Source organism: Morone saxatilis, unplaced genomic scaffold, assembly GCF_004916995.1.
Source record: "Morone saxatilis isolate NCDOM2014 unplaced genomic scaffold, NCSU_SB_2.0 Contig8, whole genome shotgun sequence".
NCBI lineage: Eukaryota > Metazoa > Chordata > Actinopteri > Moronidae > Morone > Morone saxatilis.
Window position 1 is genome coordinate 3798493 of NW_023340257.1, and position 23180 is coordinate 3821672.

At 39.8% G+C, this 23180-nt stretch overlaps 2 protein-coding genes across 6 annotated transcripts in view; both read left to right on the forward strand.

The window, feature by feature from the left end:
* The window catches only part of LOC118342036 (tubulin-specific chaperone cofactor E-like protein), a 21705-nt gene extending 6644 nt beyond the window's left edge, over nt 1-15061 (forward strand). Inside the window, exons 8-11 of the mRNA XM_035680461.1 lie at nt 4974-5100; nt 5258-5374; nt 5473-5584; nt 8037-15061. Coding sequence (XP_035536354.1) covers nt 4974-5100; nt 5258-5374; nt 5473-5584; nt 8037-8243 — 563 coding nt within the window. The 3' untranslated portion in view covers nt 8244-15061. The remainder of the gene's footprint in view (nt 1-4973; nt 5101-5257; nt 5375-5472; nt 5585-8036) is intronic.
* Nucleotides 15062-16091: 1030 nt separating this feature from the next.
* Nucleotides 16092-23180, forward strand: part of usp2a (ubiquitin specific peptidase 2a) — a 42516-nt gene continuing 35427 nt past the window's right edge. For 2 of the 5 annotated variants that reach the window (XM_035679356.1, XM_035679361.1), the window contains exons 1-2: nt 17837-17979; nt 18746-18867. The gene's annotated coding sequence lies outside the window, so the exon portion shown is untranslated. Of the gene's footprint in view, nt 16319-17836; nt 17980-18029; nt 18152-18745; nt 18868-23180 lie in introns of those variants that run through there. The other 3 variants (XM_035679357.1, XM_035679358.1, XM_035679360.1) reach the window with 3 other exon arrangements.

Below are 23180 nucleotides of genomic sequence, written 5' to 3' on the forward strand. Positions count from 1 at the left end.
AACCACTGCTATTTCCTGTAAAAAAAGGAAACAGAACATGTTTGCGCACAGTCAAAGCTATTTTCAGTACAATCTAGAATTTTAACAGGGTTGATTCATCGAGTGCATCAGAGAGAGTAAAAGTAGCTAGGAATGTCTAGTGGCGATTCACTTACTGCAGTGGTTAATCCATGACATTAATGTTAGCATACCCTATCAGACACTAGAACAACTGAGAACTATCAATACTTTCCGTGTCTTGAAGTTTAAATGCCTGACAACTACACACGCGAAAACACTGAGAGAAGCCCCACGCGTTTTTAGTGGTTTTTAATGACTTGACCTTAATCTTGTATCATATACCATAAGATTTCTTCTTAACTCCCATTGAACTTGGGTTTTAAAAATCCTCTAATCAACTATCTCAATCTATCCTTGGTTTCAAAGCTTGCATCTAAACTTACCTGTACTTTTTTTACGCTGTTCTCAGATATGATCAGTTGGAAGATATTGTAATTTTTATAATACATTTAATTTAATCAAGGGGAGGATATTACAGTGAATTGAACTTGCAGTTATATTTAGCAGAGAGTCTAGTTACTGGTGTTTCTTTGCCTACCATATGAAGGAGGATGTCAGAAATACAGAAACAAAATATGCAGACTGTTGACATGCATAAGACCAGATGTAAAATTAACAGGATGTTTTTTGCAGATCAAAAGGCAGAAATTTGCCTAGAAGAAAAAGTATCCTTGCATCACAAAAATATTGGTCTATCCAACAGTTGCACTAGCAGGGAGCCTGACGCTTAAGTAGACTGTGTCCGGATACAGACGTCAGCTACAGTGGTTGCCGTTTAACTAACATTAGGGTTCCTGTATTCCCGTTTCACACCCTCGGCTCTTGTATGGCGAGCTCATAATAGCCAATGCACAGACTGTAACAGACCACATAAAATACATCGAGTCAGCTATTGTCTATTCTTCCAATGACCAGGTCGCTTTTCATTTGTCTGTCTTTGTGTCTCAGACTGAATCAAAACTGAGAAAACTGCAAACTATGTTCTGCTATTCTTTACACTACTCCTTCTTCCCTCTTGCCCTCGCTGAGAGTACACTGATAGTGAGTCATACAATTTAGGATAAGCAACTTAAACTGATACCTCTGAATTATCAGAAAAAAACTTCAAGGAGAGTTCCGTGCAAACATAATGCAAGTAGAGCGAGTGGAATCATTCGAGCGCAGTTAACCTAGTTTTAATGCTTGATGGAGATTCTACCTGCAGTCACTGAGATGTATCTATTATACAACTCAACTCACACCGGAATGCACAAAAGTCATCTGGAATCCTATAAAATTGTCTGCATGCATATGCAATAGGCCTGAACCATGAATAGGAGGCTGAGAACATCGTGTGACAAAGTTTTATCTTTTCGACTCTTAATTATATCAACCAAGGACATTATTTTTTACTAGGAGGATGGGGTCAAGGCAAAAGAGAGAGATAAAAACTTTGGCACAGAAGTTCTGACAGAAACACTAGACTTATACAACCTAAACAAAATTTGAATGCACAGACGGAGGTATTGGTTTACTAGAGGCATGTGTACCCTTATCCGCATCCGACGTTCGAATTGTGCGATGGATTGTCTTCCAGCTGTAACCGTGAAATCTTCACCAGCGCTAGTCCTACTAGGGGAATTTTATCGGCGATGTTTTATTTAGGCAGAATCAAAAAGGGCAAAATATAGAAGTTCGATCTTGTTAGTACAACCAGTAAACTTTTATTTTGTTAGCTTTAATCCGCAACAGTTGTGATGAGCTTCAGACTAATCGAGTTATGGAAACACAGGCGAAACAAGGAGGAGGGGGAAAGGAGAAAAGGTAAGGAAAAAAAACGATAAATGACAGTATGCAGCTAATCTGGGTCTCTCCAGGTTTGGTTAATGTACGTATCAGTATACTCGCAAGACGGCCACAAGACAGGACTACCTTACAGCTGGTGACCGGACATGTGTGGCTTAGACAACCCTACAGAATAAGGGAGGTGTCCTGTACAGTCTGGTGCATTGGCTATTAGACTGCCCAAAGTAAACGGTACAGGACCCTTAATTGTGTTTGGAAGAACCATATGCTGACCTGACCGGACACAGTCTACCCTTAACGTCCAGCATCCCTGCTAGTGCAACTGTTGGAATATTTTGTATGCAAGGAACTTTTTCTTCCTAAGGCAAATGTTCTGCCTTGATCTGCAAAAAACATCTGTAATTTTAACCATCACCACATTGTCAACCATTGCTGAATTACTGATCTTGAACCCTTTGGTAGAAACCAGTAATAGACCGTCTGCTTAACTACAAGATTGATATAATTTGATTTAATTTATTTTAATTAATTTAATAGCTGGACAGCAGAAGTCAGTAAGTTTAGATGCAAGCTTGAAACCTAAGGATTAGATTGGATAGTTTATAAGAGGATTTTGAAAACCCAGTACAATTGAATATATGGGTAAAATTACAATTAAGGTCAGTCATAAAAAATAAAAACACTGAGCTTCAGGTCGCGTTGTAGTGTCAGGCACATTAAACTACAAGACAAGAAATCCTTTAAGTTCTCAAAAGTTCAGTCGGTTAGGATGCTAACATAATGTCATGGCAACCAACATGAGTACAGCAACCAACATCCCATCCTTACTCTGCATCGATGACTCCACTTACCTTGTATGAAAGTGCCTTCAAAAACATTGTTCTGTTTTTTTTTAAAAACTAGCAGTTGGTTTATCCTCGGGGGAGATATTGAATATGTGTACAGACGATGGAAGAAGACAGACGAGATCAGTGATGAAATATGGCCGGTTGTGCATGGAGGCTTTTGAGTGTGATTTTACCAGTGTAAACTGAGGGCTTTAATTTAAGCCCCCAGGCCTAAAGAATCATAACCAGTATGTGATTTGAACAGCCCATCATTCTGTACTAATGACTCTGAATTTCAGTTCATTTTCATCAAAATATAAAGCTGTGCTGTCTCATAAACTGTGCAGCTTGCAGTCTGTAAAGTTGCAAAAAAGTCTGTTCATCCTGAAAATGTTTAAATTGGACTGATGTGGTTTGTTTCATGAGCATTTTAAATGAGTAACTCATATTTTAACATACACAAAGTTAACACAGAGTGACTACCACAGGGTGTTAATAGTGAAGAAGAGTGCCGACTGGATTCATATGAATGATATAAAAACTTGGGTTGTATTCATTAAAATTCCAAGAATATGGAACCTGCTGGTCTGGGGTGGCTTGGTCAGGTCATTGTGACCATTTATACCTCCTTAATGACTGTAAAAGGAAAATCAAGATCAGCGCTTATGTTATGAACTAGTCCTCATATTAACCATTATGTTTATTAAGAGAGAGCCAGTTGCATTGAGTTCTCAACCTTCAGCCATTCCCGTCCTTTTTCCCTTCAAGATCAGCAAAAACAACCAAAAAAGATGTACTGTACTTTAATTCGATTTCTAAAGCAGAAATAAAAGTAGAGCTGCAACCATGCGCAAGCTTCACGCCTCCATACTGTCAGTCCTGCTTCTATTGAGGAAAAAAAACTTTTTGTTATGAATTTGCACTCTCAAATATTGAAATTGAATTGAATTAAAAAAGTTACTTAAACAGGATTAAATAGTGCATTTGTTGGGGACTATTTTCAGCAGCGGATTAATCCACATTTGGTGCTCTAGTGAGTATTAGGGGCAGCAGGATGTGTATGTATGTGGGACTGAGTCAAACTAAACAACAGTGTGTGTGTTCATGGTAATGAAGGAACCTGTCACCCAGCGCAACAGTGTGACTCACTGGTGTGTTTTTAATAGTTTTTGGACAACACTGGAGCTCTGTGGCACAGAGGAATAAGATATATCAGGCTTTGGTTACATTCATTGTTGGTTTTCATCTTGTCTTGGCAATTCCTGACAATAAGTAAAATATAGACTATCACCAGACTTTTATTGCTTATTCTTTTAGTAGAGGAACACTTTTCACTTTTTTGTAACCCTTTTTTGAAGGACAGGAACTAGTGTCTAGCTTTGTCAGGTTAAACCCTAATCATCTAAAATTTGTGTTATTTTGATTTCATGGCCAGCGTAGGCAGCTGAATCAGCTCAATTGTGGCTGAGTGTGAGGAAACTTGTGTGTATCAGTACCAAAGGACATAATGTGATATCAGTCTAGTACATACAGTACTGTATGTGGCTGCCAAATGTCTTAAGTTTTAGGGGTTTGGATTTGGGACGGTTTAGGCTGTGAAGCTCAGGCTAGCTCTTGGCCTTTGACTGAGTATGCTGACATGTTATGCTTTAAGTCCAGCAACAACAACTATAAATCCAATAATCATATAACTGGATTTAGGCTTCTGTAGGGTACATTTTGTTAGTTGATGAGAAAGGAGAAACTTAATAAAAATGTGTATTATTTGTGTTTTCTTGTACACTGTCAGATCACTATACCTGCCTGTCAGCTACTCTACTACTACTGCTCTTACCAGCCAATGTTTAGCAGCTAGGTGTTTAAACACACTGCTTCAACTGATTTCACCAAAAATAAATGTACAATTTCACATATACAGTGGACAGTAACTAATATAGGCTACTTTGTCGCCTGTTGAGAAAGTCCCTAGACTCTCTTAAATAATTAGGCAATTTTGTGAGTTACTATGAAATGCTGTCTATAACAAGTTCTTAAATATTTCAGCCTTCTAGTAAACTTAGCTAATGTATATATAATAATTCTACTTTTTATTGTTTGTGTAAAAACCATTGTGTCTGTTGGCTACTACTGTTGTGCCGCTGGTTAAAAACACATTTGGTCTTTGCAAACCAAAAGTATGTACGTATTTATTTGCATTTCTAATGCCAAAAGTGAATTAGCATACATAGAGCATACCACTGCTGTTTTTTTGTCCTAGATGTATGAAACAGACTTTGTGTGTGTTTGTGTGTGTGTTGTCAGGTCTCAACCGATGGGACGACATTGAGAAGCTGAACTTCTTCCCGAAGCTGGAGGAAGTGCGGCTGCAGGGCATTCCCTTACTGCAGACCTACACCAACGCTGAGCGACGCAGCCTCATGATAGCACAGTGAGTCCCAGCAATGACACCAGTGAGAATGGACCTCCTTTACAGTAGACAGAAAGGTTGTTTTGTTTTCTCCTACACACTAAGGAGGACCCAACACCAGCCAATAATCTGGTACATTTGCAACTGTATAATACAGTACTTATGTGCTATCCCTCAGACTCCCTTCAATATCACTGCTAAATGGCAGCGTTGTGACTGATAGTGAGAGAGAGGATGCAGAGAGGTTCTTCATCCGTTACTACTTAGACTACCCTGAGGAGGAGCTGCCTTATAGGTACACTGCAACACTCTGAACTCACTAGCAATGTTTTTTATTGTGTGTGTGTGTGTGCTGCTACGACCAATGGCACAACCCGCTCTTTTCCTCCACAGATACCATTCCTTGGTAACCAAGTATGGGAAGTTGGAACCACTCGCTGAGATTGACCTTCGACCTCGCTGTCGTGCCCAGGTGGAGGTTCACTGCGAGGAAAAAGTGGAACAGGTGCGTTAAGCATGTAATGGGGTATTGTTCTGAGTAGTTCACAAATGTAGAATAACTTGAGAGGCAGGGCTTCAAGTGATATCATGTGACCGTACTCCCTTTTGTCACTCCTGTGCCAATCCTGTTGAGTGTGTCTTAAGTAAATGTAATTATTGTCCTGCGTCAGTACTGTGTCCTTCACTAATTGGTGCACAAGGGTATCTTCAATATTGGTATAAGCACCAATCTAGCTCTCAGTTTCTCATGGTTGCACCAACAGATAAAGTGCATTCATCAAATGTATTCTCACGTACTGTAAAAAAAAATCTAATCCATTATGCCATTGTGGCATGATCAAACCATAGAAATGACATAGATGTGTCATATGAACCCTTTTTCGTTGTCCACTTTGCTTGGAGACATGACAGTGTAATAAAATAAATAGAGGTGTATAAATAATCAGTTTCCTATGTTGGTGGCTCACAATGACTACTGCAACCTCCATGAGACCTTCCATTGTAAATGACTAATTGATAAAACATGTCATGGGAATCAACATGATGTTATTAACCCCTCTTTAATGACTAACGCTGAGACAATAATTGCTATGAAGGTTGCTGTCTAGTGTATCTACTAATGGTGAGGATCATAAGTTGCACAAGTTGCTTCTTGGTGAGTTACAGATAGATATGTATGGGAAGTGGCATATGATAATGTATGTAGTATCAAATCTTAAACATCCAGTGTGTAACATTTAAGAGGATCTTTTGGCAGAAATGTAATATAATATTCATTGGTATGTTTTTATTAGTGTATAAACACCTGAATATTAGAATCATTGTGTTTCTCTTACCTTAGAATGACCTGTTTGTATCTACAGCAAGGTCTCTTCTATGGAGTCCGCCATGTTGAACAAGCATGTTTCTATAGTAGCACAGAACAGACAAACCAAACAGTGGCTCTAGACAGGGCCCTTAGCGTTTATCACAAGTTTCACAGCTACCACAGTTTCTCCTTTGCACTTTGAAGGGCGAGTGGTATTCAGTTGGCTGCAATCTGCAACTACACTAGCTAGATGCTACTAAATCCTACACACTGGTCCTTTAAATACCGGTAAGTGTATATGGTAAATCATGATTCAGCATGGAGAGGGTGAGAGTCACTGCCCATGATGCATTTTGTGCAACATCCTCCTCTCTGACACCACCACCAAGGAAAACACAACGCCACAGAAAAACTTCCTAATTACGACCAGTCAGTAAAAGTGGTAGTGCATTTCCCCAGTAGGACCTGTGTGCCATTTTAAGAAATACTAGACGTTTAGTACCAGAGTAGTAGTAGTATCAGAGAGCTGTACTGTTAATGAGTTACAGGAGAGCTTCATTTTTTATAGCATGGTTCTTATTGTCATGGTTTTACAGTGTTTGTGTGTACACCTTTTGGACATTCCACAGTGTAAACATTAATTTTTAGTAACAAGCTATGAACATTTTGATGAACAAGTTCACTTACGAAATTCATTGCTACTACATGTTGCACCAGAACACAGCATCTCACACCATAACAAATGGTTGCTGCAGCACACCAGACTCCATTGACAGAACCAGTAATTTTACCATGCAGATAATTGTAAAACACACTTAAAACTGTACAGAAACAAAATAAAACTCACTAAAACTATCTTTTAAATAAAACCCTTAAATCAGTTAGATGCGGAAATATTTGCAAAATGGGCTGCTATGGCCGCAACTTAATCCTTATGTCAAAGTACGTGCACTAAAAGTGCTTGTTTTTGCCACTGACATGCTCAGATTGTTATTCTAAGCCTCTGACAATATTATGGAAAGGATCCCTACAGAGGCAAACCTTTTGTTTAAGCAGAAACAGCTGTAATATCACTATCGCACACCACCAAATTTAATGGAAATAAACAGTAATTTTACCTCACACATCATCATAACATCATAACTTTATTCAAAGTGGTTTGAGTCAAAATAAAACTCACCAAAGCTGTCTTTCCACTGTTCCAACAATCACCAGCTCTGGTTTGGTTGAAACAAATCCTTAGTTCACAGAGAAAGAGAAAAACAGCCATTTTAGTTGCTTTCCTCAAAGTCAACAGTTGCATATGGAGAGACTCACATGCACACATGGCCATATCAGAGAAGTGAACAATGTTCTAGGAGCAAAACAAGGAGAGGAATGTAATTCTCTGCTCAGGACACATGAACTCCACTATATATATTTACATAGCAAATAGTTAATTCTAGATATTGTATATATAACCTTTAAACCCATGGCCAGGCTTATGTTTGCCTGTATAAACATAGCTATCAGCCATTTGTTTTAAAGCCACCATGTGCAGAATTTAAAACTTCCCGACTTTGGCTTATTGTACTTTTGTAATTATGTTTTGAATGAGATGGGTATCAGTTTAATGGTAAAATGTAGAAACTGTTTGTCTTTGTGTCAGCTGAACATCCGTTTGGACCAGACAGTAGCTGAGCTGAAGAAGCAGCTGACAACAGTGGTCCAGCTGTCCACCAACAGCATGAGGCTCTATTACATCGACAAGTGCAGCGCCTTCGGTCCGGAGGAAATGAGGTACAACACCCGGGCTCTCCACTCCTATAGCATCCAAGACGGTGATGAAATACTGGTGGTTCCCAAGACCAAGTGAACAGCTGGTATCAAACTGGCTGATTGGAGTGACTCACTGATTGATTGATTAATTGGATTATTTGTTGATTGGTTAACTGACATCACAAAATAACTGGGAAATGCCTATGGAACAGCATCAGCAGCCCACTTGGAATGGGAGCAAAACAAGAAAATGATGTGTACACCATCATGAAGACTGCACAGTGGACTACAGTGGGCTGCTGGGAGGCTCTGGCTGGAAATGCAGCCAGTCTGGAAAGAATATTATCTTTATTTATTTCAGCTTTATTTGAGGGCATCCACTGGAGTTAGTGGACAAATCTGTCACACTGGAGAACAGGCTGAGAGAGCAACTCGCAGTCAGCTAGCAGCTTAAGCAGAGGGGAGGGCACTGCTGTACCAGCAAAGCAGCTCTATCTCTTAGTACGCTGCATGTACCATAGCACCTGCATAGGCAGGTATCCAACACCACTGACGTGCCCACTTAGTCACAAATGCTACGCTGATTAGTAGTGAGGCAGTGATACAGAGTGGAGAAACAGGGCTGCACTCATCTGCACTTTTAAAGTGGCCACAGTATCAGGAAGAGCTGTTGCTAAAGGAAAAATCAATCATGCCCAAAACACTGGTAAATGCAGTAATTTGTGATGAAAGTAGCATTTCTTTGGTCCATTGTGTTGTTTGGTGGTGTTTGTTTTTCATATTTCTTTGCCAAAGGTAGAAGATGCTACATTATATTCAGACGGTTTGACAAAATACCATCAGAATCAAAAAGCAAGGGATTCTTTCTAGAGCCGTAATGACAATCAACAATGTGTGAAATGTATCATAGGAAATGCAGATTTGAAATCCTGAAAGGTCCCACCAGATATTTTACAATGTAAAAATATATTCTGCTTTAAATAATAATTTGAGTTTGATATGGAGTTTTGACAAACAAGTTAGCAGGGATGGGCCTTTTAAGTCATTTCCATATTTGAGTGCTCACATTGAATTATTAAGGTTGTCAACTACTCTCAAAAAATCTCCTACTCCTTCCACAAAGATTAACAGGACCGTGTGTCACCATTTTTATTATGACCTGGCCAAACTTCTCTGTCCTAGTAGCACCACAACGGCCCTAGCTAACACTGCTAACGTTAGCAAATGGGGGGATGAAATGTTGCCTGTTATTTGTCTCCGCTGATTTCTCCTTATGCTTAATCCGCAAATGTTTAATCATCGAACTGGTTGCACCGCACGTTCATATCATCAATTTTGTTCATTCTGCCTTTAATGTTAGATGAGTGATTGAGATGAGCTTTGAACATTATCTGCGGCTGTAGATGCAAATATATCTTAATGAGAGTACTCGATACGTTGAACGAATACTGACATCTAAACGAACAATCATGCCCACCCCTACAGGTTAGTAAGTTATAGATCAATTTACTCCCTCTCCCTCAGTCAAAAATTCCAAATCGATAAATATGCAAATTTTGTAATTAATTACAAAAGTTAAACTGCTGGATATGAGATCTTCTTACAAAGTTGTAGTGTACATGCCCTGCATGCTTCACATTTTCAGTTAAGTACTGCATCAGGATTGGCTTCCAAACTAGTTTTCATGATGTTTGTACATGTATTAAACTGGGGTTTATGGTGATGACAGAGAAACTTTCTTCCATCAGCAGATGAATTTGAAAACTTTTCTTGTGTAAAACTGCACAGTGAAGATCTAACGTTAAAGTTAAGTAACAATAAGAAAAACACATTTTTGACACATTTAAAGTGAAAGGCAGGCAGGCAATAGGTGAGGCAGATTAAAGTGTTTAAAGCTATTTTTTTTAAGTGGGGTTGTATGAGGTACTTACAGGAGAACCGACATGGAAGCAGAACAGTGCACTACTGTGGACAGGGGCAGCAGAAAAAGACATTTTAGCCACCTAAAAAAGGCGTACCTATAAAGATGTACATTCACCACTTTACCTTGCTGCCACGCAGCCCTTTCTGACGGGAAACTGAAGCTTTTATATCCATCTGTGCTGTTTTCAGAGCCACCAGACTCCTTTGAGAACAGCTGTAATTTTACCTCACTCTACATGGGAGTTGTTGGTCTTTTGTCAAGAGTCTGTTAGCAGTATAATAAGGTTCAGTTTCCCGTTGGACTCTGGCAGCAAGGTAAAGTGGTGAAAATAGCCACCTACTGTAAGTAATACACTGACTATGGATAAGTAAACAAATACCTCATACAACCCCACTTCAGCAAACCCCACTTTAAAGTGGTAAAACTGTCACTTTCAAGGAGAATTGGCTGTAAAAAATTAAAATAAAATAACACCACTTCATGACAAAATGGCTTCAAGAGTGCAAACTTGATGATATCTAACAGTGTATTGATATTTCCTTACTGTTATGTGTTTTCTACATGTGTTTTGTGGACTTGCTTGCACCAGGCATCTGGTCCTTGTATAACCAGAGTGATAGCTGTGTCTATAGTTTAGTCAGGAAGTCCCACATATTTTCAGTAGGTGTCGGGCTTCGTCAGGGTTGTCCCTTGTCACAGTTATGTTTGTGGATAGGATCTAAAGGTGCAGCTGGGGGTTTGGGGACCTCAGGATTGCTTCTCTGCTTTTTGCAGATGATGTGGTTCTGTTGGCTTCATCAGATCATGACCTTTAACATGCACCAAGATGGTGTGGTCAGAAAAGTTTCAGAACCTCTGAGGCCATTGGTTCTCTGCCAGAGGTGAGTGGATTTCTGCCTGTGGGTCTTTAGCGAGTTGTTGGAAAAGGGGAAGGAGTTCAAGTGTCTCTGGGTCTTGTTCAAGAGTGAGGGCAAAACAATAAAAAATAGGCGGATTGGTTTTGCGTCTGCAGTAATGCAGCCATTGTACTGGACCGTTGTGGTGAAGAGGGAGCTGAGCCAGGAGCCAAAGCTTTCAAGTTACCAGTCCATCTATGTTCCAACCCTCTCCTATAGTCATGAACTTTGGGTGGTGACCGAAAGAATGAGATGGCAGATACAAGTGGCCAAAAAGATTTTCCTCCATGGGGTGGTTGGGCTCAGCCTTAGAGAAGGAGCTCAGACATCCGGGGGAAACTCGGAGTAGAGCTGCTCCTCCTTCACATTAAAAGGAGCCAGTTGAGGTAGTACAGGCATCTGATCAGGATGCCTCCTAGGCGCCTTCTTTTGGAGGTCTTCTGGGCACGTCCAACTGTTAGGAGACCCGGGGTAGACTCAGAACATGCTAGAGAGATTTTACATCTCATCTGGCTTGGGAATGCCTCGGGATCCCACAGGAGGGGCTGGAAAATGTTGCTGGGGAGAACATCTGGATTACCTTGCTTAGCATGCTGCCACAATGACCTGACCCCGGATAAGCAGCAGAAAATGGATGGATGGATGGATGGTTCCTTATTACTGACCAAGATATGATGTTATTGTGTTTATTATCACAAAACACATACTGTATGCACACATGTATACAGTCACAAATACCCACACAGGTTACCACAAAGCAGCTGTTGTGTCGTATGTGCTGCCCCCTACAGGCTACACTGTGTATTTCATAAACAAATTTGCTTTGCCACCACAGTAACCACTAGATGAGGGTTTTTTTGTGAGGTGTGAAGTGACACACACACTATGGTAAAAGACAATCTCTCAGTGCACATTCTGCGTAGGAGCAGTATGAAGGCACATTTTATCTATTCCAACATCATGTAAGTGTAGGATTATTACATGCATCCATCCATCCATCATTTAGCTATACCTGCTAATCCAGATCCTTTTTATTTATTTGTGCACTTTCTAGGGAGCAAAATATGGTTGTGAGTTTGTCATTGTTATCTATTTCAGAATCTTTTAAAATGTTTTTAAGAGGTTAGCATTCCATTTTTTCTCATGTAAGTTATATCATTGCAAAATTTCTGTAATTAATTGCATATGATCTTGTTTTATGGACCTTTAAATGCTTTATCAATGCATACTATACTCATATAATTGGTAGTTTTCCTTGGACACAAATCTCGGTTTAGTGCATGTGTATTCCGCTTTAAACTGGCAATTATTCAGTGAAGTATTTCTAAAAGTATTTTTTTCTTTTATCCGTGTTTCATCTGCTCCACATTAGCGTATTCTACATTTCGCTCCACCCTGCACAGAAATATTTCCACCAAAGATAGCTCATTAGGGTATCATTATTATAATGTGGAATATGTACCGTATGTATTGATTTTAATATACAGCCTCCACCTTGTATAAGAGGAGCATTGATGTTTGATGTTTGGTGCTATTGATTTTTCCTATAGCAAGCAACTTAGCAGAGTAGGGGATTCCTGAGAGTGTGCAGTGTTATGGCTATGGACTGATTGGTCAAGCATTCACATGTAGTGGCTGTTTGGAAACAAATATGTGTCTCAGTTCATCTGCTGTTAGAAAACTCAGCTCAGTGTGCTTTGGCCTCTTTTAACAGTGTTTTAACCTCCCAAAGTATCGATATCTCAAGTATGTAAATGCCACAACATTTCCTTCCTTATTATTATAATTTACCAGTTTTATAACGCAACTGCTATACTTGAATATTTGAAAGTGTGAGATAATAAGACTAGGGACTTAAGTATGATGGTGTAGCAATGACACACAGCAGGTTAGATGAAAAGAGTTAAAACACTGGGACTCGCTTCCCCATTTTATCACAGTAGTGCTGAATAAATGTTAGCATAGCATGAACCACAGCCATAGAAACCAGCACGGAGAGAGTCAGCAGTGCAGTGCTGGCACCGACTTAAGTATTGAATTATAGTGTCTGTGCTAATCAGTGTGAGATTTGTTTGAAGCGCGAACATGTGGTATGTAATTGTTTGCAGGGTGGGTGATTCTTTTTGGTATGCATGTTATTTTTTGACTTTATGTGTTTGCGAGGAAAGTGGTCACAATGCCTGCTTAAATTTATGAAATAATGAACTTGATGGAGCTTTGTTTTACATTAAGCCCAAGAAAAACATTTGAAGTTTGATGTAAATTTATTGTTTACTTGTTGATTTCATCCAGATTTTTTTTTTAAGAATATGTTATCATGTTATTTATTGTGTCTACTGATTACTGTCCAACCTGCTACAAGCCGAAGATATTGGCTAAGGCATTTTACAACCCTTAAAGCCCCTGAAAACTTGATTTTAGTTTTTTCTGTAACATTCATTCAAGATTCATGACTAATAAAGCAACAATCAAAGTTAGGGAAAAAATACTTATTATTTATGAAGAGTTCAACAAGAATTCAGCTAATCTGCTTCATCAAGAATGTGTGGGTGTGGTTTGATCAGATTTGACTGACAGTGGCTCACATTTTGGTAAATTTTGTGACATAAACTTTTTCCAGCTGACACCAACCCATTCAAACCAGTGAATAGAACTCTGACAGAACAAATAAATACAAAAACTTAGTAAAATAGTAAAAAAAAAAATGTTTGGGAGAAAATAATGCGTTTATGTAAAACTGATAGTAACAAGCTGATACAACCTTTTTTAAGGAAAATTCCATCCTCACATCCTTTAACACACTTTGGCAGTGCACTGTGTGTAGTTATTTGGTCATTCTGTTGTGTGCTGTAATTGTTACATTACTCTTACTGAGTGGACCATCAACAGTAAACCTCAGATTTTGGTATTACTCTCACAGAATCATACTGTGAGTCCTTCTAGAGTCACATTTTATTTATCATTCAACAGTTGTACAGGGACATTCATCATAAGACAAATATAGTAATTCCACCAGCAGCAGCCTCAATACACCAGAATGCATTACAGTAGTTTGAGTAAAAAGTGTTGTTAAACTCTCGTTTTGCTTCTACCATCACTATCAGTCCAATAGCTTTCACTGTTTTCATTTATAATCCAGAGATGAATACCATACTACCACAATTTGGGAAATAGGTTTATATGCTTTCTTAGCATAAAGACTGGAAACAGAGGGAAACAGCTAGCCTGGCTCGGTCCAAAGGTAACAAAATCTGTCTACCAGCACCTCTAAAGTGAATAGACAGTGAATACATTTTTTAAAATATCAAACTGTTGCTTCAAAGGAGTCCTTGGGGGATCATTAATTCATTAATTGGAGTAATGAAAATACCTCCTGAAGAGTAACTGAGGGTGGATTTTCCCTTTTTAAATGTAATAAACTATAATCCATTAACACCCTGTCTATTACTTAAAACCTGTGCAGTCAGTTCAGATTGTAAGAAGCAAATGAGCAAATGAGGAAAGTTGAAGAAAAATACTGCACAGCCTCTCAGAAACGTGATAAACTGACATCAGACCAGTAAAAAAAAAAACACAACCCTCAGTTAGATTAGTGCTTGACTGCTGAAATGGAGATAATTCATACTGTACATTTAAAAGCTCCATATTTCCTTTGCTTGCTTAACACATAATGCTAGACATCTGGCAGCTCCAGTGCAGCACATCCTGTTTGAATGGAAACCTAAATAGATACTTGCTACTCCAGCTATATCAGTAAATACACACCTTGAGTGATCATCTGCCTCCAAGAGTGGTGCACCAGAGCTCACGTGGATCTCAGAAAGCTATATTTGTCTTTGATTATAGTGTTATAGATTTTGGTTGGGCTAAATGTGCAGGTTTCACCCCCGCTTAGACTTATACACACCAGTATTAAAGCTAATCAGTTCACTCAAGTATATGTAACACGGGACTGTTCATAATCTGTGGCAATTTAAGCATAATAATTTGTTTTGTAAGAACCTATATGAAGTACTAAATGGAACAGAATGAGTCATCTTTCTTGTATTAGTATATGTAGAGAGAGATGCGTCACTGAATGGTAATAAATGGCAGTCTCCCTCTTCAGTGTGTGACACTTTGTTTTATTCACAACAGCAGCTTTTAAGGCATGTCGGGATCCGGATGTGTTTTATGTTACAGATGGTTATGCTGCAGTATGATTTTATGAGTCATTCACTTTAATGCAGCCCTTCACACACTCCAGCGTGAACAACTACTTGAGTGCTGGAACTTGTAATACTTAAACAATCTCAGACATGATCTATAAGGAGAGCTGGTTCAATATTCGACCCAACCAAACAGTAGTTCAGTGAAATGTAGGCCTATGTTATACTATGAGTATATATGAGTATTGTACAATTAAAAGTCATGTTGAATAATATTCATATGAATTCAATACAATATAAAATGTTTAATTTATTTATTTAGCTCCATTTTCATTTACTAGTCCATGACTTATGAGAGACGTCACAAAATAATGTCTTCTAAGAATGGGTTTAGGTATAAGATTTTAGCAGCAATATAGCAGATGTAAAACATGTAACAGTACTCTGATGAACAGTCATCTCTTTAGTAGATGAGGTACTTATTCCATATTCACTACTTATTCTTATTTGATTACTTAATCCCATTAGTTATAACATCGTTCCTATATTACTACTAAAAAAATAGGTAAAATGATCACAATGTCATCCGTCTTTTTACACAGCAGATACCAATATAACCATTTTTGGTTAAAGCTTATGGTTAAATAAATACTGTACATACATTTGAGTTCTCCTCTAGGCTTCTCATTTAAAACGTGTGCACTTCTTGGGTGTAGTAAGCATTATATTTTAGTAGTATTTACCACAAAGCTAAGCTGTAAATAACCCCTTATTGGAAACGAGTATCCTTCTTTCCCATACACATGAACGTAGCATTTTTTCATTGAAAGAAATCTGTGATGTTTACGTTCATCTCCATGGCGACGGTGTAGGAGGCGGTTCGCCGTTCTGGATGGTGACGCTCACAGAGAGGTATGAACCAATCAGAGACCAGCTCTGTAACCGGACTGACGTCACCGTTAAAGCGAAAAGAACCGTTACTTGGTTGCTAAACTCTACAACTGCAAGGGGCCAGAAGATATGGCTGAATACCAGCGTAGTCTTCATTAAAGCCCATGGCGGCGGAGTCGTATATACAACATTATCGACCAGTCTTCACAGCAACTTAAGTAATGGTCTAAAAAAGCAGCACAACCCAGCCACAGAGATACTTTTTGGGGGCGTTTCGCTGCCCGTTTGGATCGGGATGATCTCCAACTGTGAGGTGAGTGAATGCAGTTAACTGGCTACCTTACACCACCATAACCCTGTAACGTTAGGTACTGTGCTCTCCTATGCACTGAAGCACCAGCCAAACTCCTACCAAACTCTGCCAATGCTGCGTTGCCTTGCTTGTCGGGAATTAACACATTTTAGAAGTCACAATGAGCCATTTAGACGTGAGACATGACTGCGAAACAGCTCTGTATTTCTGTATCATTTCAAGTTTCAAGACAGGTAACGTTAACGTTACGTGAACCGAGCTGCGGTGTGTTCAAGGAACTCTAAAAGTCCAGCTCTTGCCTTTCTTATTCTGTCGGATATAGCGAGGAATAAGAGAGGAATGGTGTCCTCGCAAGTTTAAAGGTCCTACCCATGTTATAACCCGTGAAATGTAACGTTATATGGTTTGCATATAATATAAGCAGTGCCACAGTTCACTGAATACATTGGCGTAGCGCCGCTGCTGTCCTGGCTGCACCGATACAGTAGTTAGCTAACGAGATAGCTAACGTTATTTAACTAACAGACGTTCACCGTGGTTACACAGACAAAATAACCACGTAGGTTGGTTAATGAGCGTTGTATTAACTTTGTACTTCGCTGTCCCCCAGTCAAAGGGACTGGAGGGGCGATAAGTTTTCGCTGTTTCCATCTCCTCTCCGCCCCTTCATGGACAGTAACGTTACTCTGTCAGAGCTGCCCCGCGTCCATTACCGAGCAGCGCTGCTTATCTATCACGTGTGGAACAGCGTTATCCACATACTGTGCGAGCAACCATTCAAATGCACTGATATCTGCCTCATATCAGTGTGCTGCTCACAGCCGTGTACGAACACTGCAGTGCATCAACTATGGCTCCTGTGCCAGTGTGTCGTCCCGTCTTCTCCTAATGCCATGTAACGCTATACCCCTCACAGAGACCGTCCACCTCGGGACTACGTCTGTCTTTTTCCATTGTCCTGCACACATACGTCAGCTGTTTTCCTGTGCTAGGAAATACTCCATTTCATTTGGTAATTTACTGGTAGTGTATGTTGTTCATGCACCAGCATTGCAACTATACATGTGTGGGGAGAATAAGGTGGACAAGGTAGACAGTGACTTCAATTTTGAAGACGTTTTGATCACATGTGGAAGATATGACATAAAGCTGAAGAGCAATTAGTATCATCAGTGTTAAAACTAGTGTTGATATGTGAAATATCAGACCAACGGACAGCCAACAAATGACTGAATGAGAGTCTGGAGATAGTGTGTACACCATACATTATCTACGGCATTTGCTATGCAGTGGCACTATTGCTGGAGGAACTCAGGATGAATCATGATCCATGCAGCGAAGCTTGCCACTCACTTAAGATTTTAATTTCTGTGAAAGCAGCCAATCTGCTGGCTAAAGCAGTGCGGTGGACTCGATGCTTACCCAGCTTGGCTTATAAAAAGCTTTAATGCTAGTCCTTTAAGAGCAACTTGGAATGCCACTGAGTGTTGAGTGACCTGTAGAGGTCATAGGCGTCTGCTATATTTACCGGCTCTGTAACTTGATCTGTGGCATTCTGGATCGCTGGGCTCATACTATCCTCTCACACTCTGGGGCCACAGCCTCCCAAGTAGCACCCCATTGCTTTCTGTCTATTGGCCTGGCCGCTCAGAACAACAAGGGTGAGCCTTTTACAAACCGACTTAACCGCCACTCTTCCTCCCTTTTCTTCTTTTAGGTACCTGCTTGTGGGCTGTGTGCTCCGCTGTAAGGGTACGTCTTCCCAGGGAGACAGCGATAGAGGACAGGAGATAATGTTTCAGAAAGTTCTGGATTTTGTGAGCAAGTCTCCGGGTAGGGCACATCACCAGCTGATATGTGTGAAGTTTTGCATCGGATAATGAAAATATGTACAGCAGCTGGTTGTGATGGCAAAATATAGCTTTTAAACAAGTGCTGGAAGAGCCACGTAATGAAGCTGCGCGAGGAGGAGTCAACCTATCAACCTTCTCTTTACCTGAGCTTTATAACTGAGCAACTTTTCCGGATTTGATAATACGAGCTGAAGGATGCATCATCAATCTTTAATGGTTGGACATGAAATCCGGAGCATGTGTCGCCCGGTGGCCTGTGTGCTCACTTGATGCCGAACATGTCTGCTGCGAGTGACAGCCCAAAACAGACCGAGGAGACGTTGATTTCTGCTAACTTTGTCCATTTACAGGCCTAAAGGCAATATGATATTTCTCATGTGCAACATTTGCTATCGTCTGTCCAACTACATAGTTTGATAGTGGTGTCTGACACCACGTGATCTAGTGATACTGTTTGCATTTGCCTGTTTCAGATTACACCAAAAAATCCCCAGTCAACAGACAAAGACGAACAGTTTTCAGTGTTGTGTGCTGAGTGGTATGTGTCATGTAACAGGTCTGTGTGTTTCTACAGGAGTGATCAGTGTCACAACGCCTGTGTGTGTGTGTACACTGTGGGGTAACAACACTAGAATGAGCCGCCCCCGAGCCATCACAGTCTGCAGGGACTGACACACACCGCTACAAATACGGCAGGTAACTACTTCACACACACACAAACAGAAGCTGTCCCAGTTGACAGTGACAGTCTTAAGTATCCTAAGTACATACTTAGTACATTCCTGTTTTACATCACCGACTGCATGGTTCAGATGTATCACAGCACAACTGACTAGTCCCTTTCAGAGTCAGAAAAGTTATAAAAATAAGTTATTTATTATGTATCAGCTTACCAGTGACTCACAGAAATGACTAAACTGTAATTGTGATGCTTTACGTCAGTTTCTTCTCAGTTTACAGCAGTGCTGCCATGTAGACCTTCAGACTATGACACTAATAGGACATTTAGATTGCAGCTTGCACTGCTAAAAGGGTTTGATGATGCCAGTATCGTTAAAAAAAACAAGTGGGAAAAAAACATCCAACAGTTTAGTTTGCACACACGCATTATTGACACATTTCCACTGCATTAGACACAGAAACTGCCATGCAATGCATCTGTTAGATGATACAGTGGGTATTCAGATGTGCACACTTCTAACAAAGTCCAGTTTATCTAGTGGATTTAAAAAGTCAAGAGAAAGCAAATAGTTTTTAAGGAGCTATTTAAAGCTGTGCACTGATTTGGCTTCTCTGTGACTATGAAGAAACAACAACAGCAAAAGCACCTTTAGTTTTCAGCCTCTATGTGGGAACAGCCAGAAGTCCCTGCTCTGATGATTTCTAGAGGTCACAGGTCACAACAGTTCCTCTAAATACAGACCATGTAGTGTCAAAAATGAAATCAGTCCTAAAAGTGAGCCAATACACTGCATTTATAGATAAAACTAGTGTTATATGGAAATTGTGTTTAGTTTTTGTTTAAAACTGCATTGTTCTGGACCAACTGTAGGTGAGATAGAGAATATTTTCTAAGGCAGGCAGAGTCAATGCATTACAATGGGGGAAACATAATGTGCATAACAGTACCTGGTGGAGCAGATATATCAGTCAATATCAACTCAAGATCTTTTTTGGTGTAATGTCGGCTGATAATTAACTAATGCTGTACAGAAGTAGTATCAAGTAAAAACAGTGTCACCATTACATAGTTTGTCCACCAGAAAGCAGTGACAAGTTGATTTTACAACTGTAAAATAGCCTGTTTTATATGTATCTTGGTCACAATTAGCAAATGAAATGGATTTAATTACCAAATATTGCTCAGTATCTCCCTCAAAAATCCAGTATCAGAATTTCTGTTTTATCAGTTAAGTTGTACAAATGTTTTTGGCTTAATACAGTCATTACGATAATGGAGAGACAAGAGAACAGGAAAGGACCAAAGAATGATCCCTGTGGCATACCGAATATTACAAGGGCTGCTGACAAAACATGATAATTTATAGAGACATGGAACATTTGTCTGACAGATAAGGTTTAAACCAGTCATATATGGTTCCAGGTATCCCAGCCCACCATCTGAGCCTGAAAATGTCAAAATTCAATGTCAAAAAGAGTGCACTCGCATCAGAGTGTCATTTGTGACATGAAGAAGAGCGGCCTCCATTGCGTCTTGACGGCGGAAACAAGATTGTAATTCATTTAATACAATATTGTTTTGAATATCTAGAATGTGTGCAGGAGGAAGTGTTTTTTACATTTCATTAACAGTATAACTTTTTTAGGCTTTAAAATCCCAAATGATTGACCCCCAGGTTGAGCTATAGTGCTGCTGGTGATCGGCTCTTAGTGAATAAATTGTTGTGTGAACGAATGCTTTAACCTAGTCGCTTTAATGCCACTCCTGTGTATCTTGCATCTGTCAGTGTGAATGGCAGAGATTGATAGGTGTTTCAAATAATAATGGTATCTAATTGACCAAATGATAGTTTCAATGAATAAAGCATTATGCCAGTCAGCTGCAGAGGCTGAAGCATCAATCACTGTAGCCTGCAGATTCAGTCCTCTCTGAGGTCACTGCTGCTTTTATGGCCTCTCCTGTGAGTCACCAACAGATGGTGGTAATGATAAATGCTAATTGGCTGCTCCTCTGCAGGATTTCATATCGTAGAAACTTGGTTGGGTAGTAACAAATTGTAATGAGGGCTAAGTTCTGGAGGGAATTTCTTTGTAGCAGAAAATGCATTAAAAAAAACTTATTTTTTCATCTTTTTTCTTCACTTGCAACCTTTAAATACAGTGTTTTGTGGGTGTAAATAGCGTATGTAATTTTAATAAAGTATGTTTAAGGATGGAAAATGAAAGGTGTCGGAGCTGTTACAGTCAAAGCGTTGGAAGGCACCGCTTTAAGGGCTAGGACAAGAAATATCATGGATATTTAATCCCTTCTTTCATAGCATTTTAATGAACAATGTTTTTATTGGCACTTTAATTTTGCGGTTTTATTTTGCACTCTTAATTATCCTTGTGCCAGCACTGTGCATTCCTCTCATTCCTTTCTTCTTTGTGTCTGGCTGTAAATACTGCATTATATACAGCATTGTACTGCTGCACTCTAGTCTTGGCTGAGGGGAAAACAAGCGTTGAATGGCTTCTAACCAGTAGCTAGGGAAGACTGGAGAAGGTCCAACTATGGCTAGTCAGAATAGCCAAGTAGTCAAGCCTAGATTCAGTGCGAAACACCTTGGCAACTAGTTGTAACGAGCAGAAAGGGAGGGCAGAGGCGTCAGTGTGGCCCTCACAGACATCAGCAGTCTCTTATCTGCTCACATTTCAGGGTATATATAGCCGCCTGTAAGACCAAGCCAAACCCAGCTCAGAGACCTCCTAATAGCCCCCATGTTGATGTCTAACATAATTCCTTATGAGAACAACACTATCTCTACATCATGTTAGTTTTTTGCCTGGTGGCAAGTGTTTGTTTGTACTGCTACAGCTGTTTTGGTTTATATTGTGGTGATGGTAACAATGCAATGTCAGGTGGATTTTTAGTCATCAATCAACGTGTTTCACTTTATAATGTGACAATATGTTAATACTGTGTTCACAGCTGGTTGTGCTGCCCCCAAGTAAGGGCTTGGTGATTAATCGAATTAACACTTGTCCTGGTGTGTTAATTAACAATGATAATATTGTTTCTTAGAGGATTAGATCAGATCTAACAGGAACAATTTGTGGAGGAGTAATAATATATACTGTATGCAATAATATTGCTTGGCTGAATGATTGGCCTACATCTCTGGTTGGTTCAGCAGGCGTAAATCTGCTGTTTGACATGCCCAGTTGGAAAAAACAACCACGGTGGGGTTAAGAATGAGAAACGTTCGGTAGAGCGTATGACCTACATGGGTCGCACGCTCTACCAGGTGAACTACTGTGCCCTCATGTAGGCTGAGTTCTAATCACAGCCTGCGGCCCTTTGCTGCATTTCACTCACATATATGAGCGAAATGCCTGCACTGTATGCTTTCGTAAAGGAAAGCAGCGCTGCAACACTTGCAGACACATAACACAATAGAGCACAGCAAAGAAAGGGTCCGATTTTGTTCGGCCGTTTTCAGACATCCTCAGTGAGAAGTGTAGACGCAGGCTGAAGGAATGAGGTAAAGCAAAATGGCAATCCATTCTAATTATCAATCACACTGCTCGCCTCAGAACCGCACTGACTCAGCTGAGAGTGCGCTCACCATTTACTATAGTACAGCACTTCTCCACACACTCACACACACACAGACGCACTTACTCTTACTCCAAATCCCCGGGGATCATCTGTGCTGATGTTACATTCATGCAATGTCACCCCGGGGCACGGATGCTGTGGCGTCCTGCGTCATCACACACACTCTCCTAGTGCACTTAAGATTGGCTCTGCTCTCTGATAGGCCACAGGGAGACCTGGGAGGACAATATGTACTGTAAGAGATCCGACTCACTGACTCATTAGAATGATGGTTTTCAACAGAAGCACATTTAAGCAAGCTAATAGGTTTAATCACATTAAAAAAGAGGATTTTTCCTTTTGTTTTGTTTTATTATTTTCTTTTGCATCCAACATAGTTGAGATGCAGTTGGTTTAGGGCTCATACGATGCCTATCACATTTTATAATACACACAGGTAAACATCAAGTCTTCAAACCCCTTCTTTCTTTCTTTTTTATAGTACTTAGTATCTTAGTATTACCTTTAAGATCCCCTCCAGCCACATATTAAGACACAAATGGTCTGCTTGCAACAATAATGTGTGTCTGATGACAAAGTATAATTTACAATTTAAAAAGTCATCTCCTCCTTTACCTCATTAAAAATTCCAGAAATGTTGTTTATTTCTAAAGTTTTGCTGCTGGACACAAGATGTCTCCTCCTTCACTGTAAAGTCCATTCTCAGTGGATGAGCACTGGTGGCTTC